The sequence below is a fragment of the Rhinichthys klamathensis genome, unplaced genomic scaffold, assembly GCF_029890125.1.
Source record: "Rhinichthys klamathensis goyatoka isolate OS25496 unplaced genomic scaffold, OSU_Roscu_1.1 h1tg000176l_1, whole genome shotgun sequence".
Taxonomy (NCBI): domain Eukaryota; kingdom Metazoa; phylum Chordata; class Actinopteri; order Cypriniformes; family Leuciscidae; genus Rhinichthys; species Rhinichthys klamathensis.
Genome location: NW_026606705.1, coordinates 9,947,808 through 9,971,679, shown reverse-complemented (window position 1 = coordinate 9,971,679; position 23,872 = coordinate 9,947,808). Strand labels below are relative to the sequence as shown.

General features: G+C 42.5%; 1 protein-coding gene across 8 annotated transcripts in view; it reads left to right on the top strand.

Moving 5' to 3' along the window:
• celsr1a (cadherin EGF LAG seven-pass G-type receptor 1a) overlaps nucleotides 1-23,872 on the top strand; it is a 107,377-nt gene that overhangs the window by 30,832 nt on the left and 52,673 nt on the right. For all 8 annotated transcript variants that reach the window (XM_056260394.1, XM_056260397.1, XM_056260392.1 and 5 more), the window contains exons 2-5: nucleotides 11,182-11,820; nucleotides 13,057-13,279; nucleotides 14,090-14,205; nucleotides 18,325-18,413. In XM_056260394.1, coding sequence (XP_056116369.1) covers nucleotides 11,182-11,820; nucleotides 13,057-13,279; nucleotides 14,090-14,205; nucleotides 18,325-18,413 — 1,067 coding nt within the window. The remainder of the gene's footprint in view (nucleotides 1-11,181; nucleotides 11,821-13,056; nucleotides 13,280-14,089; nucleotides 14,206-18,324; nucleotides 18,414-23,872) is intronic.

Sequence of the window (23,872 nt, the reverse complement as noted above, 5' to 3'; positions counted from 1 at the left end):
TTTCAGCAGTCTGGATGATAAAGTAACTATTGAATCAATTTCAGTAGTCTGTAAGTGTAACTATCTCTGGAAGGAATACTGAAAACGTATTTCATTAATCCAAACAGTAGGTCAAATACTGAAGACCCAGTTTAATAGTCTGAACATTAGTGAAAATCAATTCAGTAGTCTGGCAGCAAAACTAAACGTTGCATGTTAGGCTAGCTACTAAAAATCAATTTCAGTAGTCTGAACACTAGACTAACTGAAGAAAAATCTATTACAGTTGTCCAAACACTAGACTAACTGATGATGATCCATTTCAGTAGTCTGAACACTAGGCTAACTGATGATGATCCATTTCAGTAGTCTGAACACTAGGCTAACTGATGATGATCCATTTCAGTAGTCTGAACACTAGGCTAACTGATGATGATCCATTTCAGTAGTCCGAACACTAGGCTAACTGATGATGATCCATTTCAGTAGTCCGAACACAAGGCTAACTGATGATGATCCATTTCAGTAGTCTGAACACTAGGCTAACTGATGATGATCCATTTCAATAGTCTGAACACTAGGCTAACTGATGATGATCCATTTCAGTAGTCTGAACACTAAGCTAACTGATGATGATCCATTTCAGTAGTCTGAACACTAAGCTAACTGATGATGATCCATTTCAGTAGTCTGAACACTAGGCTAACTGATGATGATCCATTTCAGTAGTCTGAACACTAGGCTAACTGATGATGATCCATTTCAATAGTCTGAACACTAGGCTAACTGATGATGATCCATTTCAGTAGTCCGAACACTAGGCTAACTGATGATGATCCATTTCAGTAGTCTGAACACTAGGCTAACTGATGATGATCCATTTCAATAGTCTGAACACTAGGCTAACTGATGATGATCCATTTCAGTAGTCCGAACACTAGGCTAACTGATGATGATCCATTTCAGTAGTCCGAACACAAGGCTAACTGATGATGATCCATTTCAGTAGTCTGAACACTAAGCTAACTGATGATGATCCATTTCAGTAGTCTGAACACAAGGCTAACTGATGATGATCCATTTTAGTAGTCTGAACACTAGGCTAACTGATGATGATCCATTTCAGTAGTCTGAACACTAGGCTAACTGATGTTGATCCATTTCAGTAGTCTGAACACTAGGCTAACTGATGATGATCCATTTCAGTAGTCTGAACACTAGACTAACTGATGATGATCCATTTCAGTAGTCTGAACACTAGACTAACTGATGATGATCCATTTCAGTAGTCTGAACACTAGGCTAACTGATGATGATCCATTTCAGTAGTCCGAACACTAGGCTAACTGATGATGATCCATTTCAGTAGTCTGAACACTAGGCTAACTGATGATGATCCATTTCAGTAGTCCGAACACTAGGCTAACTGATGATGATCCATTTCAGTAGTCCGAACACAAGGTTAACTGATGATGATCCATTTCAGTAGTCTGAACACTAAGCTAACTGATGATGATCCATTTCAGTAGTCTGAACACAAGGCTAACTGATGATGATCCATTTTAGTAGTCTGAACACTAGGCTAACTGATGATGATCCATTTCAGTAGTCTGAACACTAGGCTAACTGATGTTGATCCATTTCAGTAGTCTGAACACTAGGCTAACTGATGATGATCCATTTCAGTAGTCTGAACACTAGACTAACTGATGATGATCCATTTCAGTAGTCTGAACACTAGACTAACTGATGATGATCCATTTCAGTAGTCTGAACACTAGACTAACTGATGATGATCCATTTCAGTAGTCTGAACACTAGGCTAACTGATGATGATCCATTTCAGTAGTCTGAACACTAGGCTAACTGATGATGATCCATTTCAGTAGTCTGAACACTAGGCTAACTGATGATGATCCATTTCAGTAGTCTGAACACTAGGCTAACTGATGATGATCCATTTCAGTAGTCTGAACACTAGGCTAACTGATGATGATCCATTTCAGTAGTCTGAACACTAGGCTAACTGATGATAATCCATTTCAGTAGTCTGAACACTAGGCTAACTGATGATGATCCATTTCAGTAGTCCGAACACAAAGCTAACTGATGATGATCCATTTCAGTAGTCTGAACACAAAGCTAACTGATGATGATCCATTTCAGTAGTCTGAACACTAGGCTAACTGATGATGATCCATTTCAGTAGTCTGAACACTAGGCTAACTGATGATGATCCATTTCAGTAGTCTGAACACTAGGCTAACTGATGATGATCCATTTCAGTAGTCTGAACACTAGACTAACTGATGATGATCCATTTCAGTAGTCTGAACACTAGGCTAACTTATGATGATCCATTTCAGTAGTCTGAACACTAGGCTAACTTATGATGATCCATTTCAGTAGTCTGAACACTATACTAACTGATGAAAATCAATTTCACTAGTCAGTCAGTAAACTAGACTGCCACTGCTGTTTAGTTTAGCTTAAGACTGCAGTACTCTAGGTCTCGAGACTTGTTCTCCGTATACATGGAGTCTTTGATCAGCCCACCCCATGCACTCCAGGACTGATCCCACTGCAGCCAGGTCTGTTTTGTAATCCCACCTGTTACAGGCTAGAGAAATGTACTTCTGCAGTCTGCCCACCTCCTCCCTCTTCCCCTGGCTGAATAAAGTCTTTTGTGTGCATGCAGTCCGTCTCTGAGAACCGACTAATCCCAGCAAGCCTAGCAGAGGCATGCATCACTTTCAATGGAGAGTGGAACAGGAAAAGACACCATGACTCCAGCCGCCCTCACTGTTGTAGAGGATGTTGAGTTGGACAAGTCTAGCTTTGGCAGTAATGTGCCCCTACTGCACCCACTCTTGATATACAAACGAGAGTTTTCAAAGTCAACATGAAGCACTCTCTCAAAACTCAAGTGCGCTCTCTGGGAACAAAGCCTGCTCGTGACTACTGTAGGTGCATACACTACATTCTGGCTCATCATCTCTTTCCTCCATTATCTATCTCTCATCCCTCTGTCCTCAGAGCTGTCATAACAGACATCTACACCCAGGCGCCCTTATCGCTGCTGGACTACCCTGATATGGTAGCTGGCTGTGGTTCTTAAATGTTTAGGGATTGACAGTAACAGACTCTAGTTAGACTATATAGTGTATTTAATTTGATCTAAATGAACTATGAAGTTGCACAGTTGTGTGTATGTTACTCATTTTTGTCCACTGGAATTGTTTCACTTGTTGAATGGTTAGTTAATACCCTGGTAGACAACATTACGACATATTAGGGTTAATTCATTAAACACAAATAGCTACATTTCTGTGCAAATGTTTACAAAAAAAACTGTTTTTAAAACCATTCTAACATAAATTGTTGCTGAGTGTAAAAAAACAAAACAGTTAAAAGGTCACATTTCTTACTTCTCATGTAAATTGTTGCAGAATTTAGAACAAATTTCTGCATAAATCACTTGCGAAAAATGTTCTTAAGGATATAGTTTCAGAAAAAATGCAGAACAAACTTTCTCCAATGTAAATTTCTCCGAAACCCATTCTCATTGAAGCATTTAGAATGATTTGTTCGTAAAACAACGCTTGCGTATTTTTTCAAAATAAATGCAGAATGAATGTTTATGTAAATTGTTTGTAAACCCATTCTCACACATGTATGTAAATTGTTTCAGAATAAATGCAGAATTCCGAACGAATTTCTATTTGAAATACTTATTGCAGAATAAATGCAGAATAAAGATCAACTTTCTGTGTAAACTGTTTTTACGCAAATTGTTTCAGTGAATTTTAGAATGTTGATCACATTTCTGTGTATGTTGTTCATTAAACCATAGATTTACATTTATATTTACAAAGATTTACGAATGTGGCCCAAAAAGCAGACTCTACTTGTCACTCACATCCTCTTTTTCACTTCCATCATATTAAATATGGCATCTTCTCTGACAATTGCCTGTAACGTTTGAGAGATGTACCATTCTGTATTTGTTGAAAAGATCCACCAAAATTCAATAGCCTCATGATTCTCTATGCATTACAAAATAAATGCTCATCCTCCCCTCTGCTCCATCTGTTGGTTTTGAAGCGAGAGTAGGTGGTGATGATGTCAACGAGTTGTAATCTCGTTTTACCCATTCATTAAACGCCTGGTCCCATCTGGCCGATGGAAACACCGAGTACATCTGACAACGTCTCGCCCTCATATTCCCTGCAGTGAGGGCCAATTGGGTTCAGAGACAGGGTAAGGTGTGAAATTGGAGGTTTTGTATGTGTGTGAGAGTGTGAGTTAGAAGGAACCACCCAAACACAACAACCACAAACATGTTTGAACATGGCCCTCAAAACCATGCATAAAATGGCCCTCATTTGTCTAACCCTACGTCAACAAACATTTGGCAATGACAAGTGAAGTCCTTATCACAAAAACTGATTAATTACTCTTGACACAAAAAAAAAATGACAGTCACATTTCTGCATCAAAGTCGTTTCCTGGAAGGCTAAGAAGGTTTTATCCCCTCTCTCAGTGTCATTCTTCAGGTTAATCAATGACTCTGAGGTGTGTTTTTAGTTAAAACACCTTACTGTGCAAAGTATCAGAGTCTCATTCATGCTTTTATACCGCTGAGAACCCGACTACGCCTAGCAACAGTCCCAACTGTGTACGTCTCCCCATGGAACTTAAATTAAAAAGGCCATTTTTCTAAGGATGCACAATGTCAATCTAGTAATATTAGCATTTTCTTAAAGTCCCCCTGTGGTGAAAATCAAGCTTTTAATGTTGTTTATATGTCTATGTGGTGTTTTTAATATGCTTTAAGACAAACCGTGTGTAAATTCATAAGTCAACACCATTGCTGAGGATTTGCAGTGAACCAAAGACAGTCTCAAAAACGCGGTTTGAAATCGCTGGTGTTTCTGACGTCACAAACTATACCTTGTAACCAATCAGGTCAACGTGTGATCGTCAACGAGTGGATCTCTGAGCTGCTGTGAGTGAGTGGAGGCGGGGCTAATGTGCATATAGAACCGCATAAATGAGGCAAGGGTGTAGAGTTACATTCAAGCTATTTTAAAAGAACACTCCGACTTTTTGGGACTTTAGCCTATTCACCTTATCCCCCAAAGTTAGATAAGTCCATACATACCTTTTTCATCTCCGTGCGTGCTATAAGTCTGTTTGACGCACCCACCGCTAGCCTAGCTTAGCACAAAGACTGGATGTAAATGGTTGCAGCTAGCATACTAATCCAAATAAGTGACAAAATAACGCAAACATTTTCCTATTTACATGTTGTGATTTGTATAGTCACAGAGTGTACAAAAAACAAAGTCACATGAGACACAGACATATTTTAACCGTATAAATACTGGGAACTATATTCTCTGAAGGCGAAGCACTACTACTTGGGCGGAGTGATAACCGCAGCACCTGAGACGTGCCGTGGTGAGGAGCAGAGAGCGCGTCTCAGGTGCTGCGGTTATCACTCCGCCCAAGTAGCAGTGCTTCGCCTTCAGAGAATATAGTTCCCAGTATTTATACGGTTAAAATATGTCTGTGTCTCATGTGACTTTGTTTTTTGTACACTCTGTGACTATACAAATCACAACATGTAAATAGGAAAATGTTTGCGTTATTTTGTCACTTATTTGGATTAGTATGCTAGCTGCAACCATTTACATCCAGTCTTTGTGCTAAGCTAGGCTAGCGGTGGGTGCGTCAAACAGACTTATAGCACGCACGGAGATGAAAAAGGTATGTATGGACTTATCTAACTCTGGGGGATAAGGTGAATAGGCTAAAGTCCCAAAAAGTCGGAGTGTTCGTTTAAGGCATGAAGAATGTTTTTTTTTTCAGGGAAAAAACATTTAAATATGTCATTTTGGTGATTAAAGATGAGTTTTAAGGGATCCAATTATTGACTACAGGGGGACTTTAATACTTCATTGAATACAACTTGATCAATATTTAGCAGTTTGTCATTTCCCAGAGCTCATGGTGATTTTTACGGCAGCAGTGCATGTAGAGACAGATGCAGGTGTTTAGATCAGTCAGGGTCCCGTATGGAGATCACCGTCACCAGAGAGCATTTCACCTGTTCACACCTGCGTCCACACTGATCTTACATACCATTCATCAAGTCACCCCACAACAGCTGTGTCCATCCCCACTTTTCTGGAAATCACTGTTTCATTGGCATCTGGACTGTTTCATATTAATGCATTTCACAATACAAGAATTCTTATAACAACTAAAAGGGTAGGTTTTGTTTGTCTGTAACTAGCTCAGCTAGGTAAATTATTCCCTGGGACAACAATCAGTTACACAGTTTAGTGGCTATTGAGCAAAAATATACAGATTGTCTGATCAACCAATCACAGTCATGTATTACAGAGAGAAGTGCCATTATCATGCATTTTAAAATGTTCTTGTATTTCTCTAGTATTTTTTCGGCTCTACTCTCTACTATAATTAGGCTATAATAAATAATTACATTAAAAAAGTCTAGCCTTCTAGCCTGTATTCCATCAATTTTGGAACTTTGTAATTTAGCACTTTCGATAAAATTTCAGTGTACCAAAATCATGGTAAGATTTATTGTCAAATGACTACGCATTAAATCTTGCATTTTAAGCATAGTTATATAAAAATCGTATTAAGTGCAGTCAAATGGCAGTGTTGCAATATTCGGTGTTTTGCAACACATAAAACACATAATAATAAGTATTTCTCGGATTTCATACTCCAGAGTCCTTAGCAATTCATACCCTGTCTATTTATTAGAGGAACACAATAGAAAGACACATGGTTTCGCGTCACCGTACCTAAAGCAAGTCACTGAGCTGTAGGAATGGGAGGGATTCATGGGTGGGTTCCTCAAGTGTTGTTGGTTCAGTGGGCGGCACCTTTGCTTCCTTTGTTGTGATTCAAACATTTGAACTTGAGGGAGGGCCGTAAAATGCTGACTGTCACAAACTGATTTTCATTGGCTCCTGAAGATGTGTACCTCACATACAACAGCCACATTTCCTACATTTAATGACTTGTTTTTAACATAGCTGTCCTGGGCAGCATCTCGTAATGAAAGATGTGATGTATTTCTTTACTTGTATGTCTAATTTAAGACATGAACATCTATAGAAATGTCATTGATTTTAATCTATTTTAACCACAAATAAAGTAGAGCTCTTTAGGATGAGCAATTATGCTTGTCTCATCTTGCATACCAGTTCTTTAGTCATCCTTTGCCAACAAGAGGAAAACTCATTTCGTGCCAATCCACCCTTGACAGACTCTTGAACACACTGGACTGCCCCCTCTGTCCTGTTTGTGTCAGGCCGGCCGTTTTGGATAATGACAGGGAACGCTAATGGCAGAGATAGCTTTTCCATGTTCTCCACGTAATTACATTAGTCAGCTTGAGTTACACGAGACGCTGCTCTGAGAGGAAGAAATCCTTGTCAGTCATTGTGACAGCTGGAATATCTGTGGCTTTTATCCAATACCTGTGATAAGATAGTGCGAGGCGTATCGCACACTTAACAACTTCAAGTTAAACATCAACGTACACCACACTAACACATACCAATTAAATGAATTATGTTAATCTGAATGTTTGAGTATGAGTGTATAATAATAAAGGTTATCATACAGATTGTTGCAGCCTCATAAAGTAATAATAATACTGTTAGGTCATAAACTAATCAGTTTTCAATTTGTGTCTTGATTAATGTTTCTTAACACACTTTTAAAAAAGTGCACTTTGTAATATCAAAAGTACATTTTAAATTATGCTGAACATGTTGACTAACATACTAAAGCACATGTAAAGCACTTGATTATCATTTTAACTGTAGAGTTTTATTCAATGTTACTTTTAAAGTTAATATATATTTAAATGTACTAAATTGCAACTTCATTACAAATGTGTGATTACAAATAAATCTAAATACATAGAAGATTCAAAATATATTTTAGATTAGATGCTACATTTGGCTGTACACTTTATCCATATTTCAAAGACAATAGAAGTAAATATGAAATTGCATTTAAAGATGTACTTGAGTCTTACTTAACTGGGTCAAAAAACACTATTTAAGTTCAATAATTGCATTTAAAATGAATTTAAATCTTTATTAATTAATAATTAATCAATAAACATGCATTTAAGTGTCCAAAAAACATTAAATCACTTTAAATTTGGGTAACACTTCATTTTACAGTGTCATTGTTACATGCAGTTATATAGTAATAACTATAAATTATGCGTAAATATACATGCAACTAACCCTAAACCAAACCAAACCCTAATCCTAATCCTAAAATATGTACATGTAGTTACTTAATAGTACTCAGTACTTCAATGTATAATTACAGTGTAACAAAGACACCTTAAAATAAAGTGTAACCCAAATTTCACATTATATTTCCACTTCAGTGTATTCTTTTAAAGTATTCAATTTATGTAATAAGTACACTTTTTTAAAGTATGTTAAAGTGTACATCTTTATGTACAAGGGTTAACAGAGTTGATTTATCGATGAGAGGGGCATGAGGGCGTTTTGCACGACAACAACCTTTGCCTGGTTTACTGACAGCAACACAACTTTACATTGTAAAGTGAACAGCTGACAGACTAAATATAAACCGCACTGTTATGTCAGGTGGAAAACCCATAAAAAAATCAAGAAAACACATTCTGTCTTACTTTTGTCTCGACCACTTAATAAATACTGATATTTTGATGTAGCGAGTGGGTTACACTAAGAAGACACACTGTTGGTGATGCCATATAATACGGTGTTTAAAAACAAATTTCCCTATCCTGAGAGAAAAGACCTATCTGTTAGAATCAATCCTTCATCCCAGAACAGCACAAAAACTGGATATGATATTCCATGTTTTGTTAGGCTGGGTGCCAGCAAACATTTTCATTAGCATCCTCCCCTGTTGATAAAATGATGTTCTGTGCCTACAGTAAATGTGTTTAGTTCGCATTTAAGGAATATAAATGATAACGAGAGAGAGAGAGAGAGAGAGAGAGAGAGAGAGAGAGAGAGAGAGAGAGAGAGAGAGAGAGAGAGAGAGAGAGAGAGAGAGAGAGAGAGAGAGAGAGAGAGAGAGAGAGAGAGAGAGAGAGAGAGAGAGAGAGAGAGCAGTAAGGAATGTTGTTTCTTTCTAATGTGTGTGCAAATGTACTTTCAAAATGATGTGTCAGTTTATAGATTTAATTCACAAGAAAAGCAGGCACAATTGAAAGTAACTATAAAAGATGCTCTGAAATTGTTTAAGGGGTTAAAAGGTGTTTTCTTGCTCTTTTGAAACAAAAAAAAGAGTTTGATCCACAATAATAATATTCAAATTGTAAAGCTTTCAATTCACCTAGAATGTGTCACAACCAAGCTCGCATTTGTTACTTAATTTAAATGCAAAAGCCACAAGAGAATGACCTCAAATCTAATACACTTTCAAAATATAATAAAGTGGTCCAGGTATGACGTCAGAACCCGGAAGTCTAATTCGCCACTGGTTCCTTCGAGAATCTCCTATGGGGTTTTATAATGAGATAAAATAAACCCTGTGGTAAACACAACTTACTTGACGATACTTTGATGTTTTGTTCTACAGCGTAAACTGCCCACGTACACCCCAAGCTGGCTTATGTAGTTACATATTAAAAGCATACATTTTCAAAAGTTAACATAACTGCTTTCAAATTCACGTTTTCGCTATGGGTGTGTGTAATTTACAATGTAGAACAAAACATCAAAGTATCGTCAAGTTAAATTTACCTCAGGCTTTTATACATAAATCGAAAATCCCATAGGAAAATCTCTAAAGAACCATCGGCGAATTAGTCTTCCGGGTTCTGACGTCATACCTGCTTCACTCTACTGCAATTACTAGACATGAAATGTATATAGAAACAGCATGTTATTGGTGAACAAATTGTATCAGGTTAGGCCTGCAGTTTGAAGTCAAAGCAAATTGATGATGTCATCCTGTGCAACTTTAGTGGACCGAACACACTGCACTACGTACTAGACAGAGCTGGGAATGTAACCCATTTACTGGGAATGGTGACCTACACCCCCTTTTTTGTGATTTATGGCTGTGATATAATTTAGAGACACATAACTTATCTCAAAGACACATGACACCTCCATATTTGAAATGTCTTAGCCACATTGTTTTGCCGGGGGGTATTAATTGGATATACCACCTGTTCTGCAGTTGTTCCCTTAGCAAAACAGAACAGCCAGTGCAGTACTTGTGGGAGCTTCCTGTCAAATCCATTTTATCCACAGGAAAATAGTGGGACTGAGATCAGATACGGCTATGCAACTTAAGATTGCTTTAAACAGACCTGGGCTAAACTACTCCAGGCAGCTCTCTGATGTAATGCGGTGTGGATAGTTCAATATTCTGTGTGTTAAATTTCTACACTTTGTGAAGAAAAAAAGCTGGAACATTCTTTATGACTTACAGAAGAAAGTCATAAAGGTCTTGAGCAACATGAGGTTGAGTAAATGATTTTCATTTTTAAGTTAATCCTTAAAGTCCTTAAGTCCATCCTTTTGGACAAAGGCTTTGGAACTTTACAGTGTAATAAGCAAAATAAGAGAATACATAATTCCTTGCACACTTGTGCTGAAAGTATTGCAAATGTATGGCCAGTGACGGCAAAAAAACTCAACCCAAGGACCTGAGTGAAAAGCATGAAATCAGCAAATGTGGAAGCAACTGTCCTATCCTGAAAATGTGTAGGCTAAATTTTGCCATTCAGTGTGAAGCTCTGTAGTTAAGATCATGTACAATCCCATTATAAGCATTCCAGTTCGTTTTGTACTTTTGTGGAAGAAAGCATTTACTGTGTTTTACGGTTGTCAAGTCGAGGTTCTTCTAGCATTAGTTTCAACAGAGAAGACGAGTTTGTGTCCTGAAGCAAGATACCAAGATGATCTGTCTAATTGTGGTGCAACTTGGTAGTAATCTTGTCTGTTAACATGCTTTCTTCTCCAACCAAAAACAGTATTCAGACTTTCCCAGTGTGAAGTGTACACTGATATCTTCCGGAAGCAGCTGACTTCCAGCCTGAACATTAGAGCCAGACTAGAAGCAGGTTGTGCTTTTATGGAATGTAAAACTGAGTTATTACCGGTTGTTTTTTTCTGTCCTTTTTAGATGGTATTCACCAAGTGACGGCCTTCTGTACTCTCCGTGTGACCATCATCACTGACGAGATGCTAACGAACAGCATCACGGTCCGTCTGGAGAACATGTCCCAGGAACGCTTCCTATCCCCACTGCTCTCTCTATTTGCAGAAGGTGTGGCAGCGGTCCTCTCAACTAGTCGCGAAGGAGTTTTCGTCTTCAACGTCCAGAATGACACGGATGTCAGCGGCAATATCCTCAATGTCACCTTCTCTGCCTTGCTTCCTGGAGGAGCTCCGGACCGATACTTCCCTTCGGAAGAACTTCAGGAGCAAATCTACCTGAACCGAACTCTGTTACGGAAAATCTCCAGCCAAAGTGTCCTTCCGTTTGATGACAACATCTGCCTGCGGGAACCTTGCGAAAACTACATGAAATGTGTCTCTGTGTTAAAGTTCGACAGCTCTCCGCCTTTCATAGCTTCTGACACTGTTCTCTTCAGACCAATCCATCCCATTAACGGACTGCGCTGCCGTTGTCCGGCTGGCTTTACCGGCGACTACTGCGAGACCGAGATTGACCTGTGCTACTCAGGACCATGCCGCAACAATGGCCGCTGCCGCAGTCGAGAAGGAGGGTACAGCTGCGAGTGTCTAGAGGACTTCACAGGTGAGTGCAAAACATGTTATGGCACACAGCATTTGTGTGTTTAGTCTCTAAACTTGCAGGAATATGTGGTAGAGTGGTTTGTGGTTAGGGAGCAGTGTTTTGTCAGGAGCTAAAGGAATGCTGCCCTGGAGAACCTGAGGTTTGAACCACCAGTCATTTGGGGTAAACCACAAATAGGTAATCCACCAGAGCCACTGCCTTCAGAACCAAAAGTCAGGATGTCCATGTCACAGGTGGACAAACACGAGGAATGATGTGTCCACCTTTGAGGGACTTATTGAATCTTGAGCAAAGATCAGGCCATACCATGTGAAATAAAGCTTTGTGTCTTAAAGAACGAATATAACATGAAAGACTGTGATGGCTATATCTGATCAATCTCCAATTGGGAGGCTCCTCTGTCATTCCTACCCACCTCCCCCTTCTTTATCAAGGCTAATTACCCCTCTAATCACCTCCTTCAGTGCTTTGAAGGTCACAGTTCAACTCCAGGTATTCTGCGTCCATTATGATGGCGATGACAGCCTGCCCCTCAACATCTATCCCTTTCTGGCTTTTTCACATTAGAGGGAAACAGATCTGTCTATTTCCCTCCAAGAGAAAGATTATCCCGAGGAAATCAGGGGTCATTACAGGCACAGGGACTGCCATCCTGTTCCCCCGCCACACATAAACACCCTTTGTCCAGATCTTGTCTGGATAATGGTTGATATATAACACTGCATGATCTGTGTGTCCATCTTCGGTAAGGGAATTGGTGGTGCCATAGAGGAACTTTTGGATTGTCAAGTGCTTCCGTATGGAAAGCTGAGACTTAAGTCAGAGCTAAAACTTTGATTTAAGGCCAGTATTGCAGGGCTCTTCAGCTCCAGTGCTGGAGTGCCAGTGTCCTGCAGAGTTGTACCAATTCCAATTGAACAGACCTACCTGTAATTTGAAGTAAGTCTGGACACCTTGATTAGCTTGTTGGGGTGTATTTGGATTAGGTTAAAGCTAAACTCAGCAGGAGTCTAACTGGCCCTCCAGAACAAGAGCTAAAGAGCCCTGCCGTATAGAGTCAGACTAGTGTAGATGTTTTCTCACTGAGACACCGTTTGTAGCTTGGGTTACTTTCCTCTGTAACAATATACCTTGCATTACAGTGATCAAAGATGTCAAAAGGTTGAATCAGTATTCCAATACTTTTAGTACTTTACGTTCACTACAACTTTACAGACTTCTGATAATCCTCTGTAGGTGAGAACTGTGAATTAGATGCCCGCTCTGGCCGCTGTGTCCCCGGGGTATGTAAAAATGGAGGTGAGTGTGTCAACCTGCTAGTGGGTGGCTTCACGTGCAATTGCCCTTCTGGAGAGTACGAGAAACCTTTCTGTGAGATGACAACCCGCAGCTTTCCCGGACAGTCCTTCATTACCTTCCGAGGCCTGAAACAGAGATTCCACTTCACTGTTTCCTTCATGTAAGTACTGGGTTAAATTTGACAAGAAAATTGCTTCTGACCTTAAGTCTCATGCCCCCATTTATCTTCTTGTTACACTGACACATCTGCCCAAAGCTTTGCATGCTGTAAAGGGTAATTTGTTGAAGAGGTTGCATAAGGAGCCCTTGAGCTCTGTCTGGCTAGTTGGCATGCCTGGACTCATCTTCTACTCATTCTGGGTCATACATTGATAATTCTAATGTCAAGCTCAAATCATTTTTGCCATTTATCTAGATTTTAAAGTTAGAAAGACATGTGGATAATTTGTTTAAAATCAACTGTAAAGTTGAAAATTATACGTTATCTGATATATTAAGCAAAAAAATGTTGAGACAGGGGCACCAGAGAAATATTTGGGCTCCTGTGCTGTGTAAAAACAGGAAGGGCTACATTTTGAGAGAGTACTATCAGTGTTTTTCTTTATTTGTATCATTTTCCTGTGGAGCAGCTGGTCTCTGACTCCTCTGCCCTCTGTGCCACGGCTCAGGCATGATAGAGGTGGGATGTGCCGCCCAAGGCAGAGGAACGACTTCCTGTTTCTAGACCACTGGCCTTACGTTTACTTCCTCTCTGATTTTTTTCTTTTCCTCCCTTGATTACTAGATGTTATTTCTTCTGTCTGGCTGGGAGGTTTCTTGTAGCTCAATTGGTTTAGGTCGTAAATTCTAACATTTGAGGAAATAAGTGCAATTTGACCTTTATAGAGTTAAATATTTATGAGGGGGTAGTGTAGACATTCAATTAAACCTGTAGTTCTGGTTGTTCTGATCGATGTTTTTTTCTGTCCAGGTTTGCCACAAGAGAGAGAAACGCCCTTTTACTTTACAACGGTCGTTTTAACGAGAAACACGACTTCATAGCGGTGGAGATCATAGAGGAACAGATTCAACTCACCTTCTCAGCAGGTACGACACTGTAACAAACAGGAACCCCAAGTAACCTTAGCGTCAACATTAGTTGAGATGCACTGATTTAAAAAATCTAGATGATTTGATCAGCCAATGATTGTTTTTACCCTATGGAAGATAAACCGAGAATCTATATGTAAAAATTTGGGAAATGAGCATGCACAAAAAATCACAGATATATACCAATACAATGGAAAAATCTACTAATAACAGATATATAGCACAGATATTTATAGCACAGATATTTAATGCACCCCTAACCAAAATATACTCTACTCATGTATGTGAACACAAACCTTTTTAGGCTTGTGTGATTTCAAGCTTGATTTCACATGTCATTGGCAGTCAGTCCACAATTCATAACCCAATGCAAGTATGCATTCTCAGTACTTTAGCGCTCTTTGAAGAGAATTTTGCAGAGCATGTTAGCTAAAGTTAGCCAAATTGTCAACACGTTTACAGCTAGCTACATAAATTATAACATGCTCAGTGTAATGGCACAGATATTTGAAGGTAGCTCTTACTTCCTTAAATACTGAGATATGTTAAAGCAACAGTAACACACCTTATGCATAGAGGACCATGCACTTGCAATGCTTTAGCCAAGCATTTGCTTATGAGTTTGTATACTTCTATAGAGTACGTCTTTGGACTGTTTGTCAGATTTACTCCTGGGACAGCAGAATGTTTTGTTGACAATATACAGTGACCTGAGGTGACGTCATGCCATGCAAAACAGCTTGTTTGTGCAGTCATGTGTAGGGTTGCCACCTTAAATACAAAAAAATAAGGGACGCCTGCCGGCGGTTGCAGCGGGGGCCAAAGCCCTCAGGGCCACAATGACCACAGGCCCGACGGTATGCCAATGGTATCATAACTCAAAACATATTTTTCAGGAAAGTAATAAGATCATACCAATGGACATTATAATAAGCTATCTGCTATTGAAATCATTGTGAATAAATCACTCTCTATCACAAACAACGTTAACAAAGTGTGACAATGAGATTACAAAAAAAATGGCCTTTCGTCGGAGTTGTATGTGAGATGTTAACTTATTAACTTATTAAATTAACAGATCCATAACTTATTCACTATAAATTAAACAAATGTGTTGATACTCAAACAAATACTAAATTTGATTGGAAAAAACTATGACTTTAGCAAAGGATCTTGAACATCAAAAACATTAGTAGACCAGTAGTACTGTGCAGTATTGGACTATAGGCGTTAAGTGTACTTGTCACTCCATGCAGCACCGAGTAGCTGTTTCTTTCAAACATGTAACACCATCCAAACAGTGATACCACACATAAATAACCTATAATCTACAAACATTTCTAAATTTAATTATAACACTATTTTTATTATTGGTAAGAAAATCTATTTATGTATTTATTTATTTATGTATTCAGACCTATTGACCTATTCTCTAGATTTGTTAAGCATAAGTCATTTTCTTCACACATGCACATTTTTATTATTAAATATGTAGGCCTATTAAATATCTCTCTCTCTTATTTAAAAAATGCATGTGTCTGACTACCTTAACTATAATAAACAAATCATACCATAATGTATGGATATAATTCATTTACATTGAAACATTATTTCTTAGCAAATGGGCATAGGGTATGGAGCATATGAAAACGTAATCAATCAGAACATTATTGAGCTGATTAAAAAACTGTCATTACACTATGACTATCTGCTTCGGGAGATCCTTAACGTATGAAGAACTGTGAGACGGTGCTTTGATTTCTCTAAGCTAGCATTGCTATCAACTCTCTGCCAAAAGACCCGCCCTCCTCTGACTCTGATTGGCCCTGAACCTGATGCTATTAAACAAACCAATCAAACCAACAATGGCAGCGAGTATTACCCAATCAAGGGTAGAATAGGACGAGTCTTCACAGAATGCGGGTGTTATGATTTGCATGTGATGATGCATTTAAGACAACTCGGAAATACGGGACAAACCGCGTCCCGTATTGATTCAAGACGGGACGTGCTGTTTATTTCACAAATACGGGACGATTCCGTATTTTAAGGGACGGGTGGCAACCCTAGTCATGTGTCACTTTGAGAGAAAACTGCTCTAGGTGGATGTGTTTACAACAAAGAATTTCAAAGTCGTAAAGTGTCCAAACCTTAATGAGGCTATGCCGTGACCCCAGCTGGTCTTTCCAACGTCTCCATGCATGTGCAGGGGAAGACACACTTGCGCAAACATGCATTCTCTCTCTCTCGCACACACACTTTAGCTCACAGGCAGTTATAAATAACACAAGATGAGCACAGCCCTATAATGGGACTGTTGATCTTATAGCATACATAAATCTTTCCCAGACAAAGAGAACAATGCGGTGTCATGCTGTGGAGCCTGTTTTACATGCTGTAACCCATGACACTTGTACTAATACTGTTCTGTTGACCAACTGGTCAAGGGGCTGGACCACCATTCATAGTTTTTCAGTCATCAAGAGTGCAAGAATGTACAAAAATTCATCAAAAATAAAAAAGGTTTTAAAAAAATCTAAATTAATAAATTTCTTAGACAATTTTGCTATTGTTTATCAAAGAGGGCACAATATTCTGTTGTTCTTTACTGACTATTTACGAATACCAGTAGGGAGTAGGGACTCCTGCCTTGGGTAAATATTCCTCTAAACCCAATGTACATTTTGCGCCCCTACCCTCTGAATGAACTCTATTGATGAGAGAGAATATCTAAACATGATTGATAGTTATGTTAGAAGCTTTGTGCTGTAGCCACTAAATTACTTTATATTGCACCAGAAGTGACAAAGACACAATTTATACAAAAAGACCTTTATCGCATGCCAAACCACACACTTTGTGCTATGTCTGTTTTTATAGTGTACTCATAAATGCAGCATGTTAAACATTTACAGTAATATACTGTCTTCGCCAACTTTTTCAACTTGCAGTTAATTAATATGCAATACAGTGTTAGACAGAAACTTCATTTAAATGTATTTGTTCAGACAGTTCATGCAAATGATTTGTTTCAAAAAGGATTAATTTGTGCTCCTGTTTTGTCAGAATATTTCTAAAGTATTTTTTTTTAGCAAAATATATAATTAAATTCTGTTTTTGTCACTGTTTTCAACTCATTTATTGTTATTTATTGAGCTATATTATTCTTTTTATTAGTTGTATTTTGTGTAACATTATCTTGGTTAATGTTATCACCCTACATTGAGATAATAATTGCTTTTCTGTCAGATAAATACAGATATAATACATTTATTGCAAAAATAGATTGTATAATCTAATAGATATTGTCCACATAATTAGATTAAGGTCCTATTTTTTGTTAGTAGCTTGTGTAGCTACTTTTTTTAAAAGGCTAAACTGTGTTTAGTGACTTAAAGTAAAGGCTCAGCCACGCCTACCTAAAACGCTTCGTTCAAACACGCCCCCAAAAATCTACGTCAGTGTGTGGGGGCAGTGTTTCAGAACACCGCCCAAACTTATACGCAAAGAAAGAAGGCGTAACTTAACGCGTAAAAAGACAGTAAAGTCATTATAATCAGTAATTATGTCCCCAATAAAATAAAACCTTACCAATCTGATTCGATCTGGTCCAGTCGCGCTGGCGATGTTGATCGATCAGCAATGCAGATCATCTGCATTTTTCCGGTTCAGATTCGGGCTCAAATTTATAAGATAGTTCCGACATTATCCCCTGTCATTATTGCTTTGGGAGCTGATGTTCCAAATATGGTAAGGGTCGTGACATTTCCGTCAACCTTTTTTTAAGGTTTTTGGGCCAATCACAATGTACTGGATTGCTGGCCAATCAGAGCACACCGTGCTTTTCAGAAAAAAGTCGACACGTTTCAGAAAGGTGGGGCATAGAGCAGCAACAATAATGTACAGTATGTGTAAAATAATGACTTTTTTTAACCTAAAACCACGTAAACACATTAAACCAAATACACAAAATAATGTTATTTTTAGAACCATCATATGACCCCTTTAAAATAATGACTTGCTAACATTAAAAAACATAGTACAGTAGTACAACGTCAACGTACATGCCTTTCTCCCGTCTCTTTAATGAACATTTTGTCCATCTTTCTGTCCTAGGTGAGTCTAAAACAACGGTTGCACCTTTCGTACCAGGTGGAGTTAGTGACGGCCAGTGGCATTCGGTTCAGCTTCACTACTACAACAAGGTAAGATACAAAGTCATCTTTGCTTTTAATTGTTGGAATGGTTGTTCCTGAAGATTCCCACTTCTTCTGCAAAAACAGGACAATTCATAGACGGTGTTTGTTCCCACGATGGTTTTCTTACTTTCCACTTGTATCTGACCCGAGGAAGACAGGAGATTATTTAATAGCAGTTATCGGATTCTCTCTGTTTGACTTGCATTGCATTTCACTTAACTGGAATTAGTTTTCAAATGCTTCCACACCCAAAGGCAACAGCGTGTTTGCACGAGTTTGCTTAATTAAGCTCTTCCACAAGAAGATTATGACTAGAGTTTACAGTATCTAGCATTGCCCTCTCTATGTTGCCAGTCACTGAAAGACAGTCTGCTAACTGGAGGCCACATGATTCATATAAAGCTTCCCAAAAAAAAAAAACTCATGCGCTTTGGTAACAAAAGACACAGTCGTCTTTATTTCAGTCCTGTGATTGTCGACTCTTCCAAGCCCTGAACATCAGAAACTGAATATGCCATTTGGGATGTGCCAAGAGTCTTCCTGCTTGTAAGAGACTCCAACTTGAGTTTCATAAACCTGCTTTTAAGATTGTTTTCAATGTAGTCTTCAAGCATATCCTTGTACTCGTATAAGTGAGCAGTAGTTGGAGACGGAAACAATGAGGATGTCTCGAATTTCATGGGAGTTTACGACTGTGTTTTAATTTACTGCAAAAAGACTAATGCGGTTTCTCGTAAAGACATTAGTTGATGACGATATCTCAGACTTGGGGTTTGTTGGTTTTTTTCTCAAGATACGACAACACAGAAACGTCTCGGTTACATATGGTAACCCTCGTTCCCTGAGGGAGGGAACGGAGACGTAGGTCAGACTGACCAATAGGAATCTCGCTAGAGAGGCCAATCTACTTCGAGTGAAACTAAAACAAGCCAATGCACATTGGCATGCAATCATTTGCATCAGCTGCGCGTCCTCGTCAGCGCGGGTATTTAACAGCAGCTGTTATGATTGCACGCTAGTTTTTTGCTGAGGAGCCAAACCTGAAAAAGCTGGCCGCCCCAGCGGGCGGCAGCAGATGTGGCGACGGGACCTACGTCTCCGTTCCCTCCCTCAGGGAACGAGGGTTACCATATGTAACCGAGACGTTCCCTATCGGTCAGTCACTACAACGTAGGTCAGACTGACCAATAGGAATCCCTACCAAAGCGCCACAGCTGCTGCACCCCATCCAGCGCCCCATGCAAGCCTCTACACCTTCTTGCCTAGAAGGACGATAGGAGGAGGCTACACACAGAGTGTATCTGTCACTGTTGTTCCGTAATAACCCATACAGTGAGATTATTGGATAACACTGGGAAAGCGTGCCCTTCAGTTAGGAAGGAGGACGCTGCGGAAGCCACTTACTTCAAGGAGTTATGTGGGGAATACATATGGACTAGCCCGAAGGCTGTACTACATATGAGATAGTGGGTGACTTAGCCCAAGGGAAAGACACGGGCTTCCGTTAGGAGCAGCCGTGGAAAATATACACATATGGGATCCCCGTAGGGTCACACATATGGAACCCAGCCCAGATCCGGTTCTCAAGGATTCAGCGGATAAAGGCCTGGCACCTGGACGCTCCGCCATGTCCGGGCCGAGGGGTTTTTGGAGGACTCAACAGGTTTTTCACTCTGGAGCAATAAGGGTGCACAGTAGGGTGCAGCAAGCCGACAGAGCCGGGCCTCTCGGTGCTTCTACCCGTTTAGGGTGAGAACACGGGAGGAGACCGGCTCTACACGTAGGCTATAATATCTAGCGAACGTGTTAGGTGTCGCCCAGCCCGCAGCTCTACAGATATCTGTTAGCGAGGAGCCACGTGCCAGCGCCCAGGAGGATGCAACGCCTCTCGTGGAGTGTGCATGCAACCTGAGCGGGCAGGGCACGCCTTGAGCTTGGTAAGCCAAGGCGATGGCATCCACTATCCAGTGGGCCATCCTCTGCTTGGAGACAGCCTTTCCCCTCTGCTGGCCTCCATAACAGACAAAGAGCTGGTCTGAGGTCCTGATGCTTTGAGTTCTGTCCACGTACATACGCAGAGCGCGAACGGGACAGAGCAAAGCCAGGGCTGGGTCTGCCTCCTCCAAAGGCAGCGCTTGCAGGTTCACTACCTGGTTTTTGAAGGGAGTGGTAGGAACCTTGGGCACATAGCCAGGCCGGGGTCTTAATACCACATGGTTGTCACCCGGCCCGAACTCTAGGCACGATTCGTCGACCGAAAATGCGTGCAGGTCTCCTACCCTCTTGACAGAGGCCAGTGCAACCAGTAGCAAAGTCTTCATGGAAAGAAGCTTTAAGTCTACTGACTGCAGAGGCTCAAAGGGAACATCCTGAAGTGCTCGAAGCACCAGGGGAAGATCCCAAGAGAGTATGGAGGGGGGTCGAGGAGGATTTAATCGTCTCGCCCCCCTAAGAAACCTGACGACCAGGTCGTGCTTCCCCACTGTTTTGCCATCTACGTGGTCGTGATAAGCTGAAATAGCTGCAGCATGTACTTTGAGGGTGGAGGGAGACAGCCTTCGCTCCAACCCTTGCTGCAAGAAGGAAAGCACAGACCCTATCGAACATCTCCGGGGGTCTTCTCGGCGAGAAGAACACCACTCGACGAACAGGTTCCACTTCAGGGCGTAAACACGTCTCGTGGACGGCGCCCGTGCTGAAGTGATGGTGTTAAGTACCTCAGGGGGTAAGTCACCTAGAACCTCCGCGTCCCGTCCAGGGACCAGACATGGAGTTTCCAGAGGTCTGGACGCGGGTGCCATAGGGTGCCCCGTCTCTGAGTCAGAAGATCCTTCCTCAGAGGAATGGGCCAGGGAGGGACTGTCCCAAGGAGCATGAGTTCTGGGAACCAAGTCCAGGTGGGCCAATAGGGAGCCACCAGAAGGACCTGCTCCTCGTCCTCCCTGACTTTGCACAGTGTCTGTGCAAGTAGGCTCACTGGGGGAAACGCATATTTGCGGAGGCCCCGGGGCCAGCTGTGTGCCAGTGCGTCCGTGCCGAGTGTTCCCTCGGTCAGGGAGTAAAACAGCTGGCAGTGGGAGGTCTCTGAAGAGGCAAACAGGTCTACCTGAGCCTCTCCGAACTCTCTCCAGATCAGCTGAACCACCTGGGGGTGGAGTCGCCATTCTCCCGGAAGCACAGCTCGTGATAGCTCGTCGGCCACACGGTTGAGCACGCCAGGGACATACATGGCTCGAAGCGACCTCAGACGCTTCTGACTCCAGAGGAGGAGATGGCGGGCGAGTTGCGACATGCGACGGGAGCGTAGACCACCTTGTCGGTTGATGTACGCCACGGTCGCAGTGTTGTCCGTACGGACCAGCACGTCCCTGCCCCGTAGCGGCCTTTTCAGGCGGCTCAGAGCGAGATGTACTGCTAGCAACTCGAGGCAATTGATGTGCCAATGCAGTTGGGGAGCCGTCCACACCCCTGACACTGCATGCCCGTTGTACGTGGCACCCCAGCCGGTGGCAGAGGCATCTGTGAAAACCACAGCATGCCTGGAGACCTGTTCCAAGGGGACTCCTGCCCGAAGGAACGAGAGGTCTGACCACGGGCTGAAGGTCTGGCGGCAGGCTGGTGTGATTGCCACCCGGTGAGTGCCATGATGCCACGCCCATCTCGGGACTCGGCCGTGAAGCCAGTGCTGAAGCGGTCTCATATGAAGCAAGCCGAGCGGAGTTACCGCTGCTGCCGCTGCCATATGCCCCAGGAGCCTCTGAAAAAATTTCAGTGGGACCGCTGTCCTGCCTTTGAACGTGTTCAAGCAGTTCAGCACCGACTGAGCGCGCTGCTCTGTGAGGCGCGCTGTCTGTGCGACCGAATCCAACTCCATACCGAGAAAAGAGATCCTCTGCACAGGGGCGAGTTTGCTCTTTTCCCAGTTGACCTGAAGGCCCAACTGGCTGAGGTGCGTGAGCACGAGGTCCCTGTGTTCGCATAACTGATCTCGAGAGTGTGCTAGTATAAGCCAGTCGTCGAGATAGTTGAGGAGGCGAACGCCCTGTTCTCTCATGGGAACAAGGGCCCCCTCCGTGACTTTCGTGAAGACACGGGGAGACAGGGACAGCCCGAAGGGCAGGACCTTGTACTGATATGCTCGACCCTCGAACGCAAAGCGCAGAAACGGCCTGTGTCGAGGAAGAATCGAGACATGAAAGTACGCGTCCTTCAGGTCGATCGCTGCAAACCAATCTTGGGGACGGATGCATCCGAAAATGCGTCTCTGCGTGAGCATTTTGAACGGTAGCTTGTGGAGGCTCCGATTCAAAACTCGCAGATCCAAGATCGGTCGTAACCCACCACCTTTCTTGGGTACAATGAAGTAGGGACTGTAGTGCCCTGACCTCATATCGGCTGGAGGGACCGGCTCTATCGCGTCCTTCGCCAGTAGGACTGCGATCTCCGCACGCAAGACATGGGCATCGGCTGCTCTCACTGTAGTGGAGTGGATGGCCCGAAACTTGGGGGGACGCCGGGCGAACTGAATCGCATAGCCGAGCCTGATGGTCCGAATGAGCCAGCGAGACGGACTGGGGAGCGCTAACCAGGCTCTCAGAGACCGTGCAAGCGGGACCAAAGGGACTGTAGGCGTACCCGGAGTGGGGCAGCGAGGTGGAACACAGGGACGTGGCTCGGGAGGCTCTCTCTGGGAGGCGGCCCGTAGCAGGGTCTGTGTGTGCTGTGCAGCACTTACCTGGTTCCACGGGGCAGGAGGTGCAGGAGGCGGCTCGGTGGCGTTCTCGAACTGCACACTGCTGCTCACTGGCGACAGAGGAGGCGGATGAGAGTGGTGAGGATTCTGTCCTCCCACTGCTCTCCGGGTCCTCTTCGGACCCAGAGATGGTAGAAACTGCTCTTTTATTGAAAATTTGGGTACCGCTGGTTTTGAGGCCAGCGGCGGAACACAAACAAAACGAAACACAGGATTTTCCACCCGGCCCTCTTCCGGGGGAGGGAGCGATGCAGTCATCGTCTCCTGGAGAGCAGTCCCTTCCATCTCCGGGTCGCCCGTCCTAGGGCCGCTTACCCCTGGCTTTGCCGCCCCTCTTGGCGGGGGCCTGGACGGGCGGGGCGCCCTGCCTGCGACTGGCTCCACGGCGCCGCTTAGGTGGAGGCTGCTGCTGTGGCACGGGAGCAGGGGCAGACGCAGGCGGACGCCCTCGGCGACGAGCAGACTGAGGTGCCGCGGGCGGCGGGGTGGAGGCAGCAGCTGGCCGCCGCGGCAGGATGTGTTTGATGGCCTCCGTCTGCTTTTGTACAGCCGAGAACTGCTGGGCGAAGTTCTCGACCGCGTCGCCGAAGAGGCCGGTCTGGGACACAGGGGAGTTGAGAAACCGGAGTTTGTCAGACTCCCTCATGTCAGCCAGACACAGCCAGAGATGGCGTTCCTGGACCACCATGGTGGACATCGCACGACCCACCGA